Source organism: Ochotona curzoniae, unplaced genomic scaffold (genome assembly GCF_017591425.1).
Source record: "Ochotona curzoniae isolate NIBS_2020 unplaced genomic scaffold, NIBS_Ocur_1.0 contig_430, whole genome shotgun sequence".
In the NCBI taxonomy this organism is placed as follows: Eukaryota; Metazoa; Chordata; class Mammalia; order Lagomorpha; family Ochotonidae; genus Ochotona; species Ochotona curzoniae.
Window position 1 is genome coordinate 15,228,087 of NW_024466219.1, and position 22,935 is coordinate 15,251,021.

The following is a 22,935-nucleotide window of genomic DNA, read 5'->3' on the forward strand; positions in this document are numbered from 1 at the left end:
AAGGCTTTTGGCTGTCCTCTGCTGCTTTCCTAGGCCACAAATAGGGAGCTGGAAGGGAAATAGAGCTGCTGGGACATTAACCACCACCAATAGGGGATCCTGGAGCTTGCAGGAGGAGAATTAGCCAATTGAATCTTCACGCTAAACCCAATAAATAAATCTTTTAAAAAGGGGACTGGCAAAAGAGCCTAGTGGCTAAGGTCCTCTCCTTGCATGCACTGGGATCCCATATGGGATCTAATCCTGGCTGTTCCACTTTCCATCCGGCTCCCTGCTTGTGGCCTAGGAAAGCTTTGGGACCTTGTACCTGCATGGGAGGCCTGGATGAAGCTCCTGGCTCCTGGTTTCAGATAGGTTCAGCACCAGCTGTTGTGGCCACTTGGGGAGTAAGCCAAGGGACAGAAAATCTTTCTCTCTGTAAATCTGACTTCTGTGTAAAAATAATATAAACCTAAAGAAAAAAAAAAAAGGAAGAGCAGATCCGGACTCAGACCTAGTGTCCCTGGATTGGAAGTGGAGCCCTGTGAAGAGAAGCATGGAGGAGACTAAGCCTTTACCCTCTTCCCTGGGGGAAAGCCCAGCCCACGCACAGCTAGGGCAGTGGCTGTGCTGGGCAGGTGGCCTTTGCCCCACACCCTGGGGGCTGCGTCTTCAGGGCCTCCTGAACAGCAAGGAGGAAGAGACGGCATGCTCTGCATTCTATGTTTCCCACCTGCCCACTTTCCTATTCATCATCCAGTGTGAGTTGTGGGTGTCCTTACCCCTCCACGCCCCACCCTGCCATGGAGCCCTCATCTTCTTTGTGCTCAACAAGGGACCTCCTCATATAGGAAGTTTCCTCTCCCTTCCCCTAGTTTGGAAAGCCAGAGGAGGCCAGAGCTGGTTGGACCTTCTTTCCTCTGCCAGCATCTCTCACTCCTAACACATAGGTGAAGTTGTTTGGGGTTATCTGTGAAGACGGATGAAGCCTAGCACACTATCCCCCGACCTGCTGTTGGGGTCTTTGTCCATGTCGGGGGGACAGATTTTCTGAAAAGAAAGCTTGGGTAATTTGCCATCTGCTGGATCAGCAGCCCCAGATAGCCACAATGACCAGGGCTGGGCCAGACTAAAGCTAGACCAGGTCAAAGCCAGCAGCCAGGAGCTGCTTCTGGGTCTCCCATTTGGGTGGCAAGGGCCCAAGCACTCAGCCATCTTCTGCCACTTTCCAAAGAATGTTAATTAGCAGGGAGCTGGATCAGAAGTGGGGCATTTGGGACAGGGCAGCACACATACTGGTAGAAGTTTTACTCACTAAACCACAGCGCTGGTCCCCAGCATGAATAATTTATTTATTTTGGGTTTTTTTGAAGACTTATTTATTTTTATTGGCAAGGCAGATTTTTATATAGAGAAGGGATACAGAAATGTTTTCTTGAGACCCATTCTATCCACTGGTTTATTCCCCAAGTTGTTGCAATGGCCAGAGCCGAGCTGATCTGAGGCCAGGACCTAGGAGCCAGGAGCTTCTTCTAGGTCTCCCACACAGGTGCAGGGTCTCAAGGCTTTGGGCCATCCTTGACTGCTTTCCCAGGCCACAAGCAGGGAGCTGGATGGGAAGTGGGGCTGCCAGGACACATAGCAGCACCTATGTGGGATCCCAGCACTTGGGGTGGAGCATTTGCCAATCGAGCCATTGTGCCAAGCCCCAGCATGGATAATTTACAAGCAAACACGAAGCTCAACTTTCAGTCCTCATCTGTGGCCTTTTGCTAGTCACTCCGTTCGTTCTACAAATGCTGGTGAGCATAGTAGGTCCTGGGGCCAGGGACACGATGGCAATAAGAAGGGCATGTTTTTTGCCCTCACAAAAGTCCCAGTCTTGCAAGAAAGAAGCAAGCTGGCCTCCAGAGGGGAGGAAGACCCCGCCCTGGGATGTGTAAGAGGAGGAAGCTCCGGCCCAGATGAGTCAGGTGCTCAGGAGGGCCTCCTGCAGGTGGGGCTTTTAAAGCAGAGATGGGGGCAATTCAGCAGCAGAGGAGGCATCTCCTCACCAGGAAGGCAAAGCACAAATGGAAGACACCAAAATTCCTGCTCCAGCTCCACCTAGACTTTTCATGAGGATCCCCAGTACCTAGTGTGCTTCGGGTACCTACAAGCTGCTCAGATGTTTGTTAGACTGATGCTCTTCAGAATCAAAAGACAACCTGTAGCTGCGCCCCTTTATGACCAGCCACACCGAGGGCAGATGTAGTTGGGGGCTCCAATGCCTGCCACCTCTTGAACCACCCCAACCCCCTTTTCTGTATCCATTATGGCTTCTGCCTGAATCCCCTTCTGGGGGTTGGCAAGCCATGAATGACCCCAGAGTAGAGAGGTCTCGCCTGTCCCAGCCCCACGGTGCACCCTGGAGACCCTCGGGGTTGGAGGACAAGGCTGTAATGACTTGGCGTGGCTGTTGTCGGTTCATACAGGCAGTGAGTTGGACAGACAGGCAGGCCAGGAGCCGGAACAGCACGAGACACAGAACTGATCCTATCTGCTGAAACTCGACTCTCAAATTCCTCATGGGGGTGGTCTGGTCTGGGGTGGAGTGAATGTGTCTACTGGGGTGGGGGACTGGGTCTCAGGAAATGCCTGGCTCTTGTACTGACAGATGCTATAGATGTGCTGGGACGCGTGGGCTGAGAGAACTACTACATCCGGCCTGCGCCACCCGCCAGGGCCTGGGGTGGGGGAAGCCTCTCCCCACCCCCAGGCTCAATTGCTCACTGACTTCCGAATAGCTCTGTTCACAGAGCCTCTGTGGGCTGTGCTGGGAGAGCCATCGACACTATAGCTGTCCCTGCCCTTACACTGTGTGTGCATGTGCGTGTGTGCGTGTGTGTGTGTATTGGGTTGGGGGGAGCCCCTTAGAGTGAGGAGGTGCAGGGACCAGGCAGGTGAGGGGCAGCAAGGCCATTCATTGGGAATGGACTGAGGGTGGGACAGGTGGCAGGTGGCAGATAAAGTCTCAGAAGATGAGTCTTGAGGCAATGACTAAGAATTCATCCCTTTCCCTCAGGAAACTCACAGTCCAGTAAAGGAAATTAGACCAATAGGCCATGTAGTAGATAAGGGTGAGGCACCAAGTGGGAGTGGGCAGTGCCCCTGGGACTGAACGGGCGGGTCCTAGCTCAGAAGTCCCAGGGAGACCCCCAGTTGGGCTTGGAAGACTGGGTGAGATTTGGATGAGATGAGGAGGTAGAGTGAGGGCAGGAGAAGCTGACAGAATGGGGTTGGGCAGCTGGGGTGGTAGAGGGAGTCTAAGGGGTCTCCAGGGCAACTCCCTGCCCACAACTGTCAGTATAGAAACCTGGGACTTTGTTCCCTTTTTTTCTGGCTTTCAATCTCAGCACAGTCTCTTTCCCCAGAGCTCTGAGGATGCTTTCCAGCCCCAAGTATCCCTGCCCCTACCTTCGTGCGGGCAATAAAGGCAGTGATGACCATCCCCTCTGGGGGCTGCTGGAACTTGGCGTGCTGGCAGGATGTGCGCACCGGGCTGTTTGGCTCAAGGCTGCCCTCTTCTGGCCAAATTGAACCTAACAAGTTTTATTTTGGTTTTTGTTTTTAAAGATCTGATTTTAATTTGAAAGGTAGATTTTTCAGAGAGAGAAGAAGAGACAGACATCCAAAATCTTCAACAGCCAGAGCTTATCTGAGCTGAAGCTGGAAACCAGGAGCTTTTTCCAGGTCTCCCACACGGGTGCAGGGTCCTAAGGACTTGGGCCATCCTCCACTGTCTTCCCGGGCCACAAGCAGGGAGCTGGGTTAGGAAGTGGAGTAACTGGGACATGAACCAGTGCCCATAAGGGGCACCTGAGCTGTAGGGTGGAGGATTAGCCTGTTGGATCACTATGCTGGCCCCTAGCCCAGCAAGTTCTTTGCTGTAGCCACAAGCAGGAGTCAGCCTGGGCAATCTACTCCTTTAATGAATCACATTTATTTGGCCAACAGATAGGCACTGGGCAACCACAGTGAGGGATACCTCGAGGCCTAACATGAATTGACCCAGGCCTAGAGGTAACTGACCCGTGCGGGACCCTCCAGCTGGGAAGCACCAGGGTTGGGAGGCGAACTCTATCAGGCCGACATCTTGTTGACTGCAGCTTTATTTTCTGGTGCCCAAACAGGGGATACAGAGTACCCTGAGAGAAGGATGTGGGGGAGTGGGTGTGGAGGGATCACGGAGCTGTTGACAATTCAACTTGTTAATCTCACCAGGAGTTTGGAGACATTTGTGCCGCACTTGCTGAAAACATGTTGAAGTCCTGTGGCGGAAATGGCCTGAGCAGGCCTGGGAGGGCCTTCTCCCCCAGGCCAGAGAGCTTGCCCTGTCCTGTCCGGAGCTGTAGTGAGCACACACACGGAGGGAGGGACGGAAGTCCTCTAATACAGCTCCACCTCTACCCTCAACCCACACTGTGGCCACAACCAAGGCCTTTCTCTTCTGGGTGCGGTTCCTTGTCTATAAAAAGGGATCTAGAGGGCCCAGAGCAGTAACCTAGTGGCTAAAGCCCTCGCCTCGCACGCACCAGGATCCCATATGGGTGCCAGTTTGTGTCCTAGTGGCCCTGCTTCCCATCTAGCTCCCTGCTTGTGACCTGGGAAAGCAGTCAAGGATGGTCCAAAAACCTTAGGACCCTGCACTCAGATGGGAGATCCAGAAGAAGCTCCTGGCTTCAGATCCACTCAACTCTGGCTGTTGTGGCCACTTGGGGAGTGAGCCAATGGACAGGAAAACTTCCTCTGTCTCTCCTCCTTTCTGTATATCTGGGGGGAAAAAAAGATCTGGAGAAATAATCTCTGAGTTCCTCTTCACATCCGAAGGGACACATGATGAGTCTTGGTCCTGCCCTGTCTTCTGTCCTCCTCCTGGACATTCAGGGGCTCCATTCCATCTCCCTACTCCAGGCTGGTCCAATGTTAGTGCAGACGAGTGGCTACCGGCCTCGGGGCTCCACTCTGCCCCTTAGTGGACTGTGAGTTCATGTTGGTCTCCGGGGATGGAAATCGCTCTATCCTGGCACTGGCCGCTGTTGCCTACTCACACCTTCAGTCTTAGGACGACCCTGTGTAGCAGGTGCCAGTGTGCAGTTGGTCTCACGGCCCGGATGAGGAGACTAAGACCTTAAGGAATTAAGCCACCAACCTGGCAAGTGGTGGAGCCACCGTGGCCCCAGCCACGGAGCTCTTGATCGTTGTACCTTGCTGAGAGAGGATTCCCAACTTGCTTGAAGTACCAAGGAGTTCCACGGCCTGCTGTCCTGCTTCGACCCACCCAAAATGCATCCAAGGTCCGCCTTGTGGGCCTGTCAATTGAGTGCTTTCCTAGCAGTCCGTTCAGCAACTTGCTCAGCTCTGATCCTTCCTGGTCCCCTCCCTGAGTCATGACAGGGCATGGTGGCTTAGGGGGTTGTGGACAGTCACCCACAAGTGCCGGCTGATCTGGTACAATAGAGGACAGATGGATATGCTCTGAGCTGGGGATGTTGCCGTTGAACTGCCACGGCTGGAGCCCATGGCCGGTCAGCTCCCTCCGGGCGAGTTTTTGGTGCTGGGTCAAGGGTATTCTGAGCTGGGGGAAGGAATGGGTGGATGTTTGTGTAGATTTTTTTTAAAAGAATTATTACTTGAAAGGCAAAATTACAGAGAGGGAGAGCCAGATCTTGTATTTTCTAGTTCATACCTCAGTTGGCTGCAATGATCAGGGCTGGCCCAGGCTAAAGGCAGCACCTTCCCTGGGTCTCTCATGTGAGTGTCCGACACCCAAGCCCTTGGGCCATCTTCTGCTGTTTCCCAGGTACATGAATAGAGAGCTGGGTCAGAAGTGGGGCAATTGAGACTCAAACCAGTGCCCCTATGGGATGCCAGTGTTACAGGTGGTGTTTTAACTGGCTATACCACAGTACCAGTCCCACATTCATGAGAATCCTAGGCAAGCTGACATGAGTAGGGTACTGTGTGCTTGGCAACTCTCCATGGGGCACCCAACTGTGCCCATGTACCTCCCACCCACCAAAATGATGATGCCAGGGGCCTAGTGAGGGTCCGGGTGGAAGTCAGAGGATGAGAAGTGGGGGTCTGCACCCAGCCCTGCTGGTCATGTGACATTGGGCAGGTGACTCAGTCTCCCGAGGCCTTAGGAGACCTTCCTGTGGAGGTGGCTTGTAGATTGTCACCCACTTCCTACATGGTAAGGATTTACATGCTGGGTAGCATAGTCCCAGCCCAGGCACTGCCTGCTGTCTGGATGCTACTTCCTGGGAAGGGGCAACCATCTTCTTCCTCCTGGCTCTGCCTTTACCCAGGAAGGGCAAGGCAGGGCATGGGGAGGTATGCCCAGGAGGGAGGGCTGTCTCCTGGCCGGCCCAGCCCTAGCCCTGTGCCTGGCTCCCACTGGCAACCTGAGCCTTTGGCCTCCCAAGCTGGCCCTGGAATGTAACCCCCAGCAGAGTGCATTCCTTAGCCGGGTCACCAGCTCCTGGCCCTTGGTCAGGGAGGGCGGCCCACTTTCCTCTTGGCTCAGAGTGACGCGAGTCTCCAGTGGGTGCTGGGGGTTGTGATCACAGAGCCTGGGTGAATCAGCTGGTTGTCACCCTCGCCCCCAGCTCACACAAAGCTGGAGCCTGACCCGTCACTCTTGGTGGAGCGCATGACAGAGGGGTGAGGAAAGCCGATCTCTCGGGGGTGGACCTGAGACACTGCCATTTCCTGCATCCAGCCCCTGTGTCAGCTCCAGGTGCCAGAGGAGCTCAGAGAGGGGGCACTGCACAGCGTCCTCACGGAGCTGGCGCCACCTTCAGGCGCTTGGATGTCTGGCTTTTGTGCAGTTCAGATGCTCCGTGTTTGCTGAGCTGCTGCAGGCCAGGTGCTTGGGATGTGTTCAGGGAATGTCCTGGGGACAGCTTCTTTTAAATATATTTATTTTGGTTTTATTGTTGATGTTGTTCATATAGTAGACAAGAATGCAGGCTCGTGAGAACCACTGAATAGGGTGGGGGAGGGCTTTGCCGTATGGGGGAAGGATGGGCGGGCAACTGCTCCCAATTTTCTTTCTTCCTTTTTTTCCTGTACAGTATAGGAGGGAGTGAGGGAGTTATTTCCAGCTGCCAAACCACATCAGTACCCAGGGATGTGCATGTCCACTTGACATCATTTTAGAAACCCTAACGTGGAGAATGTTCCGAGGGTATTGCTCGAACTTTGGAGAGTTCTGAGATGCTGTTGCTTTCCTTGCTCCTTCCAAGGCCCATTGACTGACAGAGTCCACCCTAGTGTTCTGGGGACATCTTCTAAACCTTCGGGCATTCGGGTGTAAGGACAGGACCCAGAAACAGAGGTGTCCATTCTCCACATGCTCAGAAGGGTGGGGGGTGGAGGGGGTACAGCATGTGCAGGGCAGGGGGTCCAGAGCAGCTGGATTCACTCCTGGATTGGGATGGAGAATCTGGAAGGGCAGGTCCTTAGGAAGGGCCCTAGAGCTCAGGGTGGGGCTGGGATCCACTGGAGGGCCAGGAGGGCTCTGGGAGCAGGGCTGAGCTGCAAGAGTATGGAATCAGACCTGCAGATATTCCTGAACAGGCATAAGTGCCCAGCAGCCAGGTGGAGGGCCTGGGGCAGGAAGATCTGATTGGCAAGCTACAAGAGGTTGCCCTCCTGCCAGGCAGTCAGGGGATGAACGAAGCTCATGGCTCTGTGAGGGTCGCAACCAGTGTATGAGCCACCTGCCCCCGAGTGCCTGAGAGTCTGGGTCTACATGCCAGGAGCCCGTGCAGCTCCAGTCTGGTCCTGGTCTTTCTGCAAGTGGGGACTTGGACTATGGAACAAGGGAACCTGGGAGCCTAAGGGGGAGACTTGTCAATTACTATTCCCCAAGAAATGCTTCATTAAGATTGACTTATTTGGGGCCCGGCACGGTGGCGCAAGTGGTTAAGGTCCTCGCCTTGCACGCCCGGGATCCCATATGGGCGCCGGTTCTAATCCCGGCAGCCCCGCTTCCCTTCCAGCTCTCTGCCTGTGGCCCAGGAAAGCAGTCGAGGATGGCACAAAGCACCCGTGTGCGAGACCCGGAAGAGGCTCCTGGCTTTGGATCGACATAGCATCGGCCGTTGCGCTCACTTGGGGAGTGAATCATCGGACGGAAGATCTTCCTCTCTGTCTCTCCTCTCTGTATATCCATCCACCTTTCCAATTAAAAAATAATAATAATAAAAATAAATCTTTAAAAAAAAGATTGACTTATTTGAAAGGTTAAATAGGAGAGGACGATACACACATGTACATATATGTACACAAACATCAATACACACATGTATATTTACACACATATATGCATACACAGATTTATATACATATGTGTATACACACGTGTACACACACATATACATTTCCCCCAAATGCTTAGGAACTCCCTAAGGATCTCTCTCACCTATGGGTGACAGGGACCCCGTCATGTGCAACCTCCAGGCACATTAGTAGGTAGTTGGGACGGAAGCCTGGAGTAGCTGGGATCTGAACTGGCACTCTGCCGTGGGGTGTGGGCACCCCAAGCAGCGCCTTAACCTGAGGTGCCACAGTGCCCACCCCTAAATCTCTCGTTTCATAACTCTGAGCTGCTGAGGTTAGAACTGTGGTTGGGTTTTTTCTGCGGGAGGCTAGGCAGGTCCCGCACGTCCTTGTTTTGTGTTTCATGCCAGGATGCCAGTGTGGGCCACTTGCGGGGAGATGGTGAGTGAAGTGTTAGGGTTGCAGTGACAACCTCCTTCCAACAGCACAGGCAGAGCTGGGGCGGCCGGGGGCTGCAGGCCCCAGGTGGCTCCGCATCCCACCCTCCATGGCTCCGAAGGTAGAGGAGGGCAGACTTCTCCACGCCTGGCAAAGCTGTCACCTCAGGCACTTCGTGGGCGCTAAGCCCCTTGCCCATGGGCCCTGCGAGTTGTCCTCCTAGTGCTTTCTCTGGAGGAGGGAGATGGCTTTGGCAGCTTCTACAGGAAGTAAAGAAACTGTCGCAGGAGAGTCCAGAGTGGCTAAATTAGGAGCTGGGACTGGGCACTGGAATCTTGCCCAGGCTTTCCCCTGCTGAACCAGGCAGCCATTGACTCACCGCATGGGCAATGAGCATTGGCACTGGGCCAGGCACACCAGGCACCGAGCAGGTGAAGATGGACGAGAAGGCTGTGTTCCTCCTGGTGCTGCTGGGGCACTCTTGGGGAAGTCATCCCAGTCTGTACCAGGGTGCCAAAGGGCCCTCTGGCCATGATCACAAACCAAGATTCTGGGCTCTGGGGGTGGGGACAGCAGTGTGCGCGATCCAAGGCAGCAGGGGTCTTCCCTTGCCCGAGGACAGCACAAGTCACAATGTCCAAGGGTGCAGGTCCGTGAGCCTGGTGAATGCGGCTCTGAGAGTGTGAGTGTGGGTATGAGTCAGGACAAAGGCTTGCCAGCCTCCCACAAGATGGGGGTGCCAATCTGATCACGCTGCTCTTCCTCCTAAAACCCCCAACCCGGCTCCCCATTTCCCACCTCCGTGGAGTCAAACTCCTCAGCGAGGCACTTAGGGAAGAGACAGCCTGTACTTCCACCCACTCCAGTCTCCACCACTTGCCATTGTCAGCAGAGCCAGCCCTTCCCTCAGTGGGCCTGAGAACACAGAAATCACGCCGTGGCTCCTGGCTGGCAGCCACAAACTGTGGCACTTGGCCTTCCCAGCAAGGCCTCATTGTGTCCATTTTACACATGGGGAAACCGAGACACACAGAGTTAGGTAAGCCAGAGACCTGAGATGGGTCCGTCCCTCCAATTCCACACCTGCACGCTTTGAGATTAATTTCCTGGAAACCTGCCCTTGTTCCCCCTTGTCTCAGCTCAGCTCAGCTCAGCTCCCTGGATCGTTGGGGCCCAGGGGTGGGGTGGGGAGCCTCTGGGTTGCATCAGCCAAGGCTGACACTGCTCACACAGCAGCTGCAGGCTCCGTCTCCTGGATCTCCCATGGACTGTAGCTGGTGTAGATAGTAACCCTAAGCCTAGTGTAAGACTGGGCATCTAAACCAAGATGGTTCCAAAGGCCAACGTGCTCACCAGATGTTCGGAGTTCCACAGTAGTTTGGAATAGCCCGTGGGAGCAGGACTTTACAAGGGGGTTTTCCCAGGGATTTGAACTTAGGAATACTCTGCTTACTTTACATCATGGGGACCTTTCCAGCCCCACCTCTTTCCAATTAAAGGAAAGGTAGATCAGATTTACAGAGAGAAAGAGACAAAGCAAAAGCTCTTTCACCTGCTGGGTCATTCCCCACATGGCCAAAATAGTACATTGAGCTAATCCAAAGTCAGGAGCTAGGAGCTTTTCCTACACTGTCTCCTAAATGAGTTGCAGGGTCCCAAGGCTTTGGGCCTTCCTCCATTGATTTCTCAGATCACAAGCAGGGAGCTGGATGGGAAATGGAGCATCCGGGACACAAACCAACACCCATATGTGCTTGCAAGGCAAGGATTTAGCCACTGAGTCATTGAGCCAGACCCCTTCCCAGCCTTTCTTTGTGAATCCCCACACTCGCTGCTCAGAGCCACCATTCCTCCAGCTTGAGTACTTTGATCTCTCTCTTTCTTGGTACTGCTCTGTTTGCATGCAAGGTCATGGCCACAAGTTTTGGAGACAGATCTGGCTCAGTCACAGCTGTGACCCTGAGCAAGTTACATAAGGGTAACCCCTCTGAGCTCCCATTCTTGTCTGTGAAATAGGAGGATACTTCCTGATTGCAGGGTGGGCCTGAGGCTTGAAACATGGAGTTGTTTTTTTTTTAAAGGTTAATTTATTTTTATTAGAAAGTCAGATATACAGAGAAGAGACAGAGAGGAAGATCCTCCATCTGATGATCCACTCCCCAAGTGGTTGCAATGGCTGGAGCTGCACTGAATCAAAGCCAGGAGCCAGGAGTTTCTTCCAGGCCTCCTACATGGGTGCAGGGTCCCAAGACCTTGAACTGTCCTCAGCCGCCTTCCCAGGCCACAAGCAGGGAGCTGGATGGGAAGTGGGGCCACTGGGATTAGAACTGGTGCCCATATGGGATCTTGGTACATTCAAGGTGAGGATTTTAGACAATAGGTTTCCCGGCCCCAGTACGGAGTTTTAATGTATCGTGGATGCATAAAAGAGGTGAGGGACTCCCCACAACGAGAGGGCGATGGAAAGGTCTGAGGCAGAGGTTACGGAGGAGGAGTCAGGCCTGGGACCAGGTCATCAGATTGTAACCTTGGACTACATCCCAGGCACCCTCCCACAAGGACTGGCTCCGTATTTGAAAGCATGGTTCTTATGAAGGAATGTGAGGCAGAAGAAGGGGAGACCATACCAGGGCTGGCCTTCAAATGCTGTTAAATCCTTCCTGGTGTCCTTAGCACCGCCCGTCCCTATGCAGAACGGCGACCTCAGGGGCTGAACCAAAGCAGGGGATCCAGAAGGCACAGGCGCCTCTTAATCGCTCGCTAGAGGGCGCTCACGCCATAGGCTGCCTCTTGGTCAGGGTGAGAAGGAAATACTGGCCAGCAGGTGGCAGTGTCCTTCTGGGATTCAAGTAAAAGACTCCTAGAGGGGTTGTGGGGGGAAAAGTCCTCAATTCCTAAAGGCCCAGCTCCCACTTGTGCTGGAAGACACCTCTGAAGGTGCCACGTCAACCTTCGACTGCACAGAGCCAGACAGATCATCTTCCTGCTCCCTGCCCCAAGAGAAAGCCTCCTACTGTCATGGAGGCTCCACCACCTGCTTTTCCAGGGTCCCTCATCAGTGGTCAGCCCAGAGGCCAGAGCAGTAGCACTGGGTTTAAGCAGCTGCCTTCACCCCTGACATGCCATACTAGAGTACCAATGAGTCTTGGCTGCTCGGTTTCCCATCCAGCTCCCTGATAATGCAGCTGGGAAAGCAGCAGAGGACGGCCCCAGTGCTTGGGTCTCTGCCAGCCATGTGGGTGACCTGAATGGAGTCCCAGGTCCCTGGCTGTAGCCTGGCCCTGCTGGGCCTGTGCTGATCATTTGGGAAGTGAACCAGCAGATGGAAGATCTCTCACTCTTTGTCACTCTGACTTGCAAATAAAACAAACTCAATAATAACAACAACAGAGAACCTAAGTGCTACACACACAACAAGGAGGCACAGCCTTCAGGCTCTCAGGGGCCTACGTAAGTGAGCAAATCTCTTTCTACTTTGGACAGTAAAAACAGGAAGCTAAGGTTGATCAAAGTCAGGTCACTCTGGGAGGAATCTAGCACAGAAGGTCGAATGAGCATGACCTTCTCTGAATGCGCATGGGGACTTGACGCAAGAGGAGACCTGCTTCTCTGGGTCTAGTGAGATAGGACCCTTTGGGGCGGACAGTCCGCAAGAGGGGGCCACGAGGTCCCCTCTACCCACCAGACACACACGCCAAGCCAGGTGCTACAGAAGATAGGAATATAGACTTTAATTGTTGTGCTGCTGTGGTTAACCAGAGTGAAGTAATCCATTGTGGTGGATTCTCACGGCACAGTGTAAATGGGAGGATGCACAGAGGAACGCTCGACCACCAGGGACAAAAGGGCCACGCCTGCAGCTGGGACTCAGGCTGGGTAGAGATGCCAACACGAGCAAGGTGCTTCTTCCCCCATTTTCATGCACCTGGCAGGGACCCCCAGGGGAAGCCCCTGAGGCCAAGCATCTCTCCCAGTGCACTGTCTCTGGTTTCAAGTCCAATTCCAGCCAAGCAGATGAGGTGATAGGGGGAGGGGAAGGGGGCTGACTGCGACCACACAGGGTAGGATACTGACCAAGGCAGAACAAAGAACCTGGCCATCCCTGCCATCTTTCCCTGTTGTTCGCCCAATAAATTTTCAAGTGGTGCAATGCCAGGGGACAGAGTGGGCGGCAATAGCAGCTCAGCCGCTGGGGCCAGAGCTGCCTTTACAGGCAGGAACAGGAAACAAGGGTTCTGCCCGGACAGCAGCCCAGCTCTGGCCTGGGCTTGATAGAACGTGTGCACTGTGGCCAGCGTTCTGGGGCTGGGAGGGTTTGCATGGGCTGAGGACCAGCCGGAGCCCCAGGAACTGACCTTGCAAGTGGCCCATCCCTGCCTTAACCTTGACAGAGCATGCTCACGTGGAGAGCAAAGAGCCATGACCCAGGGGCCTGGCTAGGAATCAGAAACGCACAGGGCTTCCACAGCGTCACTGAGACCCTGGCTGACACCCCCCACAGCCAGGAGGCAGTTCTTGAAGACAATGCTGGAGCAGGCACAGCGCGGTGTGGGCATGGCGGGCAGGGCCTCCCATTTGTTCTTCCCCGGGTGGAAGGCTTCCGCTGTCTCCAGGACGGTGGGTTGATTCCCTGAGAGCATGAATGCATGGCCCTTACCATGGCAGCTAGACACCAATCCATGGCCACAGCCAGCCTGGCTGCCTCCCTCCCACTGGCAGCTTCACCTTCTGGTGACCAGCCCGCTTCCCCATCCTGGCCTGGCCCAGCGGCTCTGCTCCTCTCCCCTTCTGCCTGCTGCTGTTTAATAAGAGCCTTCCTTCCTCACCTGCCTTGCTTTTCCCCAGAAGTTTCTGGAACACTGTGGCCTCCTACCTCCCACATGGTCATTGCTTTTGTCCACTACGCATTCTCATGTACTTACTGCAGTCCCTGGCAGGTGGCTGTCTGTCCTGTTGTGTGGTGAGACTGGGTCTCTGGGGACAAGATGTCTGAGGAGCAGGATCAAATGGCACCACACCCCCCATCACTGCTATACCCTGTCCCCAGCTGCTCCCGAGTACCCCAGGATGTCCTGTAGCCTCCCTGGACCTCAGTTCCCCCATGTCAGAGGACAGAAGGGCTGACAGGGGATAGGTCAAGTGCAGGCCAGAAGGAAGGGAACACTTTGAACTCTTGGGGATCCAGCAGTGGGCAGGTGGTATGCTAGGAGCCAGTGCTTTCTCCTGTTCATTCTTGGTGCCAGGGACCTGCTGAAAGCCACAGCCCACTCCTGCTTGGGGCATGCAGCCTTACCCAGTCCGCCGGCTACCACGACCCGTCCACTCAGAGAGCCAGCCACGAAGTCTGCCCGCCGCTTCTTGAGGAAGAAAGAGCGTTCCATCTTCAGCCATCCCCCTGCAGGTGTGGGCAGTGGCAGGACAGAGAATGAGATGCAGGCCACCACCCTGGACCCATGTGTGTGCATGTGTGCATGTGTGCACAGTGCCCCACTTCTGTCTGAAATGATGTTCTCTGTAGCCAGCACCCTCGGCCTTGCAGCTGCAGTGTAGGGAACCAGAAACCCTTACAAAGAATCAACTTGTTCTGTATCCCTGCATATGGCTATAAGCCAAAGAGAAGCAGGAAATGGAGGAGGTGGGATCCAATGCTTCTCCATCAGGTCAAAGTAGGAACTCTGCCTCTACTTTGCACCTGAACTTGCATGGGTATTGTAAGAGACAATGGGTAGGAAGGACTTGGCTAACAAATTAACCAAGCAAAGAGGGGCTCTGAATCCGATGCTGAGGGGAGCCCCAGGTGCAGTGGTCCTTCAGGTTTTTCCAAGCCTCACCCAGCTGGGAGGACAGATGGGATCGGGGTGTGTGGGGGTGGCAGGGTATTGAGGGGGCACCCTGGGGAGCAGGTCCAGGGGCCAGCAGCCTGCTCACCCTGCTCCATGTCGAACATGTCCATGGTGCGAAGGAACTTGGGCTGCCGGTAGAGCCGCCCCTGCCGGAGGCCTCCCAGGCTGTATAGGCGGTTGTCTAAGTTCACGAAGCTGGAGAAGGCTCGCTTACAGGGGATGTTGGGGAACTTGGTCCAGGAGCGGGTCTCAATGTCAAAGACCTCGAAGGCATTGACTGCGTACTTGCACTGCCGTCCCCCTGGAGGCCGGAGCAGGAAGGAATGGGTCACCTACCTACACAGGATGCTCCCCAAGGCTGGGGTGGCATGATTAAGCCCCTAACCCACATCTTCGCCCACCCCCGTGTTGATGCCCGAAGCTGGGAGGTAAACACACAGATGACTGCCCCCCTTACCCAGTACATAGATCTTGGAGCCTCGGAGGAAGGAGGTGGCAGCATAGCGTGGGGTGGGCATGGGAGCTAGAGACACCCACATGTCCTTGAGCATGTCGTAGTGTTGGAGGTGGTTGTGTGGACGGAGGTCCAGGCCCATTCCGCCTGCTGCATACACTCGGTAATCTAGGAAGAGGCCACATACAAACCCCTGGCTCAGCTCCCAGACCCAGCAGGACTGGTCATTGACCACAGCCAAAGCCACTTCCCAACCACGGCTCTGCCCTGCCAGAGCCCCTGGCTGGGTCAGTGTGGCTGACAGCACCCCTGCTGAGCCAGGAAGGACTGCATCTGCATGCCTGAGACTTCTGTGGTACCCAGCCCTTCCCTGAGCCAGAACCAGCAGGTTCTGCCAAAGGAAGGACATGGTTAAGTGCAGACCCAGACAGTGCTTTGCAAGTCTTGCCCCTGCACTGTTTACTTTCTAGTTTGGCTAACATGGAGGCACATTTCTTCAGAGCCCTTCCTCAGTGGCCTGCTCCCCAGGTGACCCCAGGCTGGAATTCTCTAGATAAAACAGCAGGAGGAGCCTTCAGAAATGAGGTCAACCCTGCTGTCGCAGGCCTTGGGGGACACTGTGTTGCCTCTGATTCTGGCTTTGATGGCTGCCTGGAGGGGTTTGTGGAGCTCGGAGGTGCCCCACCCTGAATGGGAGAGGGCTAGAGTGAGCGAGGGTGATGCCTTGGGAGGACAGGGCATAGCCCCTACAAAGCCAGGGCAGAGTGCCCTGATCGGTGGTCCTCTCCCATTCTCCATCACTCTTGGCTCCCAGTACCCTTTGAGGGACTTGGCTGGCACACTGCATCAGTAAGACTAAGCAAGGAGTCTCTTTTGCCCAGTCCTCACCGGGCACCTGCCAGATAAACAAGACCCTGGTCCAGGACCCTCTTTTTCTCCAAGACCCTTTCCTGCCTGAAATCCTGTCTCCCAGTGGCTGGTCCTCATTGCTTCTGATGCCTTTACTCCTCACGGTTACTCCAGGGATCAGCACTCCTCTCTACATCTCAGTCTCACCAGGCCAGACATCCACCCTAGCCTGAGGCTGGCAGACATGGCCTGAGTATGAGGAATTCACCTCCCACCCCTGCACCTGCTCCTGGGAATCAGCCCCACCTGGTCTACACTACTATAGCGTGTCTGCCTGCTGCTCCGACTCAGCCTTCAGGTTCACCTGCATGTCCCTGAACTGTGAGGCCAGGTGAGAGCACCGGCTCAGGGTCCCCCAGGTGGGGGCACCTTCACTTCTGCCTCTGTCACTCCACTTGTCATGGGTTATGAAAATCCCCTTTGTTTATTCCAATCAGCTATTGATCTTTGACAGTTTGTTCATCTGCAACCCCAGAGTCTGGTATGATGCCTGGCACACAGGCTGGGAAATACTTCTTAAACCCATGTGATGCCAAGGTGAGGCACCTGGGCACCAGCATTGCTCCCGAGGAGGCTGTGCACCCTTGGGGCAGGGGTTTAGTCTCTCTGGGTCCCAATGCTGCTTCTCTCTAAAATGAGGCTTTATTAGCTCAAATCTCATTGGACAGGTTGTGAGGGCTCAATGTAAGTTCACTCTTTTCTCAGGAAGCCTGCGGGAATTGAAGGGTTCTTTCTCTCTTTCCACATTCCCCACGCCCCCCCCCCACCTCCTATTCTTCCCATTCAAAGGCCGTGAAAGCCCCACTAACCCCTGCTTCCCTTTGGTCACTTTTACTGGTCAGATCTGGACTCCAGAACTGCCTCTTCCATCCTGAGGCCTCGCATGTGTCCTGGGCAGAACAGGTGCTCTCGGGAAATCACGGGTTCTGAGCTAGCATTGATTTGATAGGCAGCCAGCATGGTTTAGTGGGAGGAAAGGCTGGAGGAGGAGTGAAGGGTCAAGGTCACCCATCAGTATGAAGCTCAGGCTGGTGTGGGGGAAGCCAGAGTCTTTTGACTCCCACTGGAGCACAGTCCCTGAAAACCTTGTGTTTTCGCACCTGTGACCCAGGCTGCCCTAGGCCTGGAAAGAACAGAATGAGGGGTTCTGGGAAAGTGAAACCGGGTTCATCCAACCACACACAAGTACTTGCATATCTTGAGCACTCAGTATCCCTGGGCAAGACACCACACAATCCTCAAGGGCCTTCTGGACATCGCTGAGCCCCTCTGGGACCGGCAGGTAAAGTGGGGAAAGAGCCTGTTAGAGGTGGTGCTGCCTGGCAGGCACGATGCAAGGGGAGTGGACAGGGGTGAGTGGGAAACGCAGGGGTCTGCATAGACTCAGTGATCCTCACAGCCCACACCTCTGGCTCTCACAGGGCAGCGACCCGCTCAGCCTGCTGGAAGAGGGCGGCCAAAGACAGGTGTAATTGCTAGGCACTTCGCTCCCTGAGCCTAAGTTTTCCTTTCTGAAAGGTTAAGGCCAGGGGGCCCTAGCATCAAACAGACTCTCCACATTCGGGTTGGTTTTCAACCCTTTGCCTGGGAACCCACTTTCTGTTCTCTGCATCCCTCCATCCCTGTCCCACTTGCCTTTGGCCGTGACTGAGATGCCCATGGCAGCTTCCCGCAGCACACTGCGCTTCTTCCACTTGCCCTCGTCGATGCTGTACATCTCCACGACCTTCAGGGGCAGCTGGCTGGTACCCACTCCCCCAATCACCATGATCCGCTTCCCCAGGGCAGTGACTGCCATCCCAGCCCGGGCTGTGGGCAGCGGGGGCAGGGCGGTCCACTGGTCGGCCTCTGGGGAGTAGACCTCGAAGCAGTCCATGGGGACACCATTGTCGTCACATCCCCCGATGGCATACACCTGCCCCCCGGTCTCCAGCAGGGAGCAGTAGACCCGGCGGCTGGGCAGTGGGGCCAGACGCTTCCATTGGAAGTCCTTGACGTTGGGTACCTCCATGGCAGGGCGGGGCGGGCTATTCGGCCCCTCTTGCAGTCTCCATTGCGCTGGTTCCAGCCCGACGCTGGCCGGGACTTCCCAGCTTCTCAAGCCTCAGCGGTAGGGGTGGTGTCCACGCTCCGCCCTGCGGGAGGGACTGGACAAATCAAGGGCAGCCCGAGCAAGGCCACGCGCGCTCGCGGGCTTTGCAGCCCCTTGCCAACTTTAAAGGAAGATGCGGCGATGGAGGACACCACCGCGCAGCGGCACCACGCCCCGCACCACCGTGGCTTCTTTCTCCCTCGCCCTAAGCCTGCAGACAGCCGGGACGTGCCGAGGGGGCGGGGCGGGGGCTTCTGAGGGTGCTGGGAGCCAGGCTGACCCCGAATGAAGGAAGGAGTTGGCTCTTGGCGCGACGCCGCGCCCCTCCCCACAATCCCGCGCCTCCGCCCCCGCGCCACTTACGCGGCTAAGCAGGCGAAGCGCGTGGCGAGCGCCGAGTCCCCGCCCGGCGACTCCGGAGCAGCTGAGAGGACACTGTGGCCTTCCCCAACCCGCGCCCCGCTGTCACACACACGGTCGGTCGGGGACCCCGCGGGCCGCCGCCTCCGGGAAGGAGGCCGGCGAGCCTGCTCCGCACACGGCCACACCGCGGGCGCCACACCTGTGCGGGAATCCGCGTGCGCCTCGCGGTGGAGGAGCCAGCCGTGACCTCTTTACATAAGCGTGGGCAGCGCCTGGCCTGCGGGGGAGGGCTGGGGCCCGCGGGGGACCGCTCACCTTGGCCTCAGATCGGCGAAATCAGGGTGGGGGCACACCCGATCCCCAGACGCCAGGGAATCAGACTCCCTCCAGGGCGCAGGCGGGCTTTTGCGAGGATTTGTTTTGGATGAAGAGGCGGAGAACACAATTACCCGGTTTATCCACAGTACACAGACTCGCAGCATGAGAGCCCGGCTCAGTAGCCCGCTTTGTTTGTGGGGAGGCATCATTACGGGGCTTAACCTCCTAGAGACAGTGGGTGTGGTGTCACTCACGCACACCTGACACAGGTGCAGGGCCTGCCAAGGGAAGCGCCTAAGCGACACATCCCCCTCTCTCCGACAAATGGTCACACCCACCGAGACGCCAGCGGAGGCGTGGTTAGGCAGGCACACAACCCGAGGCTGTGACGTAGACAAATCCAGCATCCCCACAGTGCAGCCTTCCGCCTACATGGCGGAAAGGTAAACCTCCTGATCAGATCTTGACTTTCGGGCCAATCCACTTCCTAATAGCAGTCCCCAGGAACAAAACAGCCGTACCTACCAGGGGACCACCTGCTCTGGCGGCCAGCAGAGAGCCCCTGGGGTCCTCCTCTCGCTTGTCTCGCTTGTCTCTCTCCAATACAACCATACCTTCAAGCACCCCTGGGTGAGTCTGACAGGCCTGGGTTGGAGTCCTGGCTCTGGAAATTACTTAGCTGCTCTTGGCTTTGGTGTTCTGGCTCTCACAAAGACTTTTTGTTTTAAAATTAATTCTAGATTCCCGGATGGTTGTCAGTTGGGGGTGAGAGTGGGAACCCTTTATGCAATATTCTCCAGTGGTAGCAGCTTACAAAATTATAGCACAATAGCCCAGCCAGGCCACTGAGGCTGTTGGGGTCAGATCAGAGCATTCCCTTGTGCTGCCCTCCTTTCTCTGCCCACACTTGCTTCCCTCCTATCCCTTCCCTTTCCAGGCCCTAGACACAGCCTGCAGCTCAGGAGCTTGGCCATTTCAAGAAAGTTCAAGAACGGAATTGTACTGCATGCAACCTTCAGGGCTGTGTTCCTTGCCTAGTCTAGTTCACTAGCAGTCATTTCCATGGTTGCATGGATCGATGTTTTATTCTGGAGTAGCATTCCATGCTGGAACATTCCATGCTGGGTGAGGAATAAATGAGATTGAATTTACAAAGCGTTCAGTTCATTTGCTGGTCCAGGGCAAGGGTGTCGGAGATCTCCAGAAAGGAATGCTGTTGCTACCACCAGCCAAGCTGGGGAGAGCAAGTGCCAGTGCCGGGTGCTCACCTGCAAAGGGCTTCCTGGGAGAGACGCAAGGCCCAGCTCACTACCGGCTCTTATGAAGATCGTGCGTTTCTGACCTAATGATTTCACTCTTGGGTGTGGGCTTTGAGCTCAGTGGTGAGACGTCAAGTGTCTGTGTCCTGTATGGAAGGACCTGGGTTTGACACTTGGCTGCAGCTCTGGACTCCAGCTTCCCGTCCATGCACACCCTGAGAGGCTACAGGTGATGGCTCAAGTCGTCGGGTTCCTGACGCCCTGGTGGGAGACTTGGGTTGAATTCTGGGCTCCTGGTTTTACCCCCTGGCCATTGCAAGCATTTGGGGAGGTGCACGAGGGGGTGAGAGCTCCATTTCTCTCAAAATAAATACGTATTTAAAATCCCATCGTTTTTGTTTGAGATCTCTGTCTTTGTAGAATAAGCGCTTCTAGAACCTTCCCAGAAGAAGGGTGTGTTCCACTGATTCTGTTAAGAACTCAGGAATCCTAGGAGAGTGTGGTCGGAGTTAGGGAAGCATTGCAGGAAGCGGCCAACATTTCGCTTTCTCTTTGGAGGTCCAAACTTGCCCAGATGCGTAGGCAGTAAACCCTTTCGCAACATAACACAGGGTGGCTGGGGGCTAAGAGCCAAAGACCTTTCTCCACGGGACTACTTGGAGATCTGTCTTCTGTCTCTTCTGCCCACTGAGGCTTCTAGACTCAGGCAGTAAGGGTGACCCCAGTCATCCCAGCCAAGGCATCTTACTAAACAGAAAAACAGAGTTCCATGTTCCCTTCTGTCTATGCATCATTTTTCTCACAATTGTTTCTTTGTTTTATTAAAAATAATTTATTCAAGGGCCCGGTGCGACGGCCTATCAGTTCAAGTCCTCACCTTAAATGCACCAGGATCTCAAATGGGTGCCAGTTCTAATCCTGGCAGCCCTGCTTCCCATCCAACTCCATGCTTGTGGCCTGGAAAAGAGTCAAGGATGGCCCAAAGCCTTGGAATTTCGCACCCATATGGGAAACCTGGAGGAGGCTCCTGACTTCGGATTGGCTCAGCTCCAGCCATTGCGGCCACTTGGGGAGTGAACCATCAGACAGAAGATCTCCTCTGTCCTCCTCTCTGCATATCTACCTTTCCAATAAAAAAATAAATCTTTAAAACAATTTACTCATGTACTTATTTGAAAAGCAGATTCATAGGAGTGAGAGACCATCCAGCCTCAAATGGCTGCAAGAGCCAGCGCTTGGCAGGCTGGAGCCAGGAGCCAGGAACCTCAGCTTGGTCTGGGTCATCCTTTAATATTTTCCCAGGTGCATTAGCAGGAAGCTGGATGGGGAATGGAGCAGCTGGGATGCAAGCAGTCTTCCCTGGGGAGCCACAGTGCCTGCCCCTTCCCAGGCACGAGGGCGTGGAGCTGAGGCTAGGATGAGGGGGGAATTCTGAGATTTGGTGAAACTAAGTATCTTTGCTGGGGGCGAGGCAAGAAGCAGGCATTCTGGCTGGTGTTCTGGTGGAGCTGTGAATTCCAGCTGTGACTTTCCATGCACTCTGGCTTGATGCCAGTTAAATCAGATGTGCATTGCAAGAGTCCTGCCTGATTTAAGGAAATCACACCTTTCGCCTTCTCACCCGGCTTCTGGAAGGGTGTTCAGCTGCAGTGAGGGACGGGAGCAGACCCGCAGAGACATGCTCATGAGCGTGCATCCCGTGGGAATGTGCTGGAGTCCTGTCCAGTGGTGGCCTCTGTTCTAACCAAAGGCTGTTGTTTTGCAGGGACCTCTGGCAGTGCACTCTGGGCTCTGGACACGGGGGAGATGGGAGAGGACCTAAGAATAGGGCACCTTGCAGGGCGTGGCTCAGGGTCCTGTTCTGGCAGTGCTGGTTTCCCTCTGTCCTCTCCCTCCCTTTCCCCAGAGCTCTTCCTCTCAGCAAGGTGACATCCTTTAGTCCTTCCATTGAGTGCACGTTGAGGAAGCCTGTAACCTAGCAACCGCCACTTAAGATTCCCTGAGTCACCTACAGTCTCCAAGCTGCGGCTGGGCGGGCACAGAGCTGGCCTGAAGGAATGCCTGGCACAGCGGGAGGGTCCCATGACCCCCTCATCCCCTACCCCTCCTCCTGCTCTTAGTCCTCCTCATTTCAAATCTGCATGCTTCTTGCTTTAGGATCCTACATTGGGCCTGCACTGCGGTATAATGGGTAGATTCCCCACCTATGATGCTGGCCTCTCATATGGGCACTAGTTTATACGTTTATACTCCACTTCTGATCCAGCTCTCTGCTGATGGCCTGGGGAAGTGGAAGAAAATGGCCCATCCGGATGAAGCTCCTGGCTCCTAGCTTCAGACTGGCCCAGCCTTGGCCACTGTGTCCATTTGGGGAATGAGCCAGTGAATAAAAGATCTCTTTGCATCTCTCTTCCTCTTTCTCTGCAACCCTGCTTTCAGATAAATAAATATATTTTTTCAAAAAGATCTTGCATTAGCACTAGACCTGGAATTATCTATCAATTGCTTGACTTATTGGCCTTGCTGAAAAGGTAGGAATGGAGGTAGGGAGGGGAAGTAGTTGGGTAGGCAAGTGATGAGGGCATTGAAGCCTGTGGTATGTAGTCTCTTCATTGTGATGTCAGTGAATCCACTGAACTGGACACTCAACCACAGGCAGAGGCCATCAGTCAAATGCTTGGCCTTTGCGCCGTTGTCACACCTGGTGCTGATTGAGGCCTAACTCACACAGCAGGATGCACAGCTTTACTAAGTGTGCATCTGCCTCTGGAATCAGTGGCAACCGGCCTGCATAGAAGTAGGTGGTGGGTTTCAGGGGAAGCTGGGGATGCCAAGCAGATGACCTGTTCTTTGCTGTCAACTGAGCAGATCCCCAGTGGGGCAAGCCATGGTTGGTGTTTCAAGGCCCGGGGGCAATTCCAAGAGTGGGCACCTTTAGGGGACAGAGGGCAT

At 55.0% G+C, this 22,935-nt stretch overlaps 1 protein-coding gene across 1 annotated transcript; it reads right to left on the reverse strand.

Moving 5' to 3' along the window:
• Window positions 1-13,089: 13,089 nt before the first annotated feature.
• Window positions 13,090-17,972, reverse strand: KLHDC8A (kelch domain containing 8A). Its single transcript, XM_040985268.1, has 5 exons — window positions 17,587-17,972; window positions 15,046-15,210; window positions 14,674-14,889; window positions 14,039-14,140; window positions 13,090-13,375 (listed from the first exon to the last, which is right to left on the reverse strand). Exons 1-5 carry the CDS (start codon window positions 17,960-17,962, stop codon window positions 13,182-13,184), a joined length of 1,053 nt encoding a protein of 350 aa, XP_040841202.1. The 5' UTR covers window positions 17,963-17,972; the 3' UTR covers window positions 13,090-13,181.
• Window positions 17,973-22,935: the final 4,963 nt, after the last annotated feature.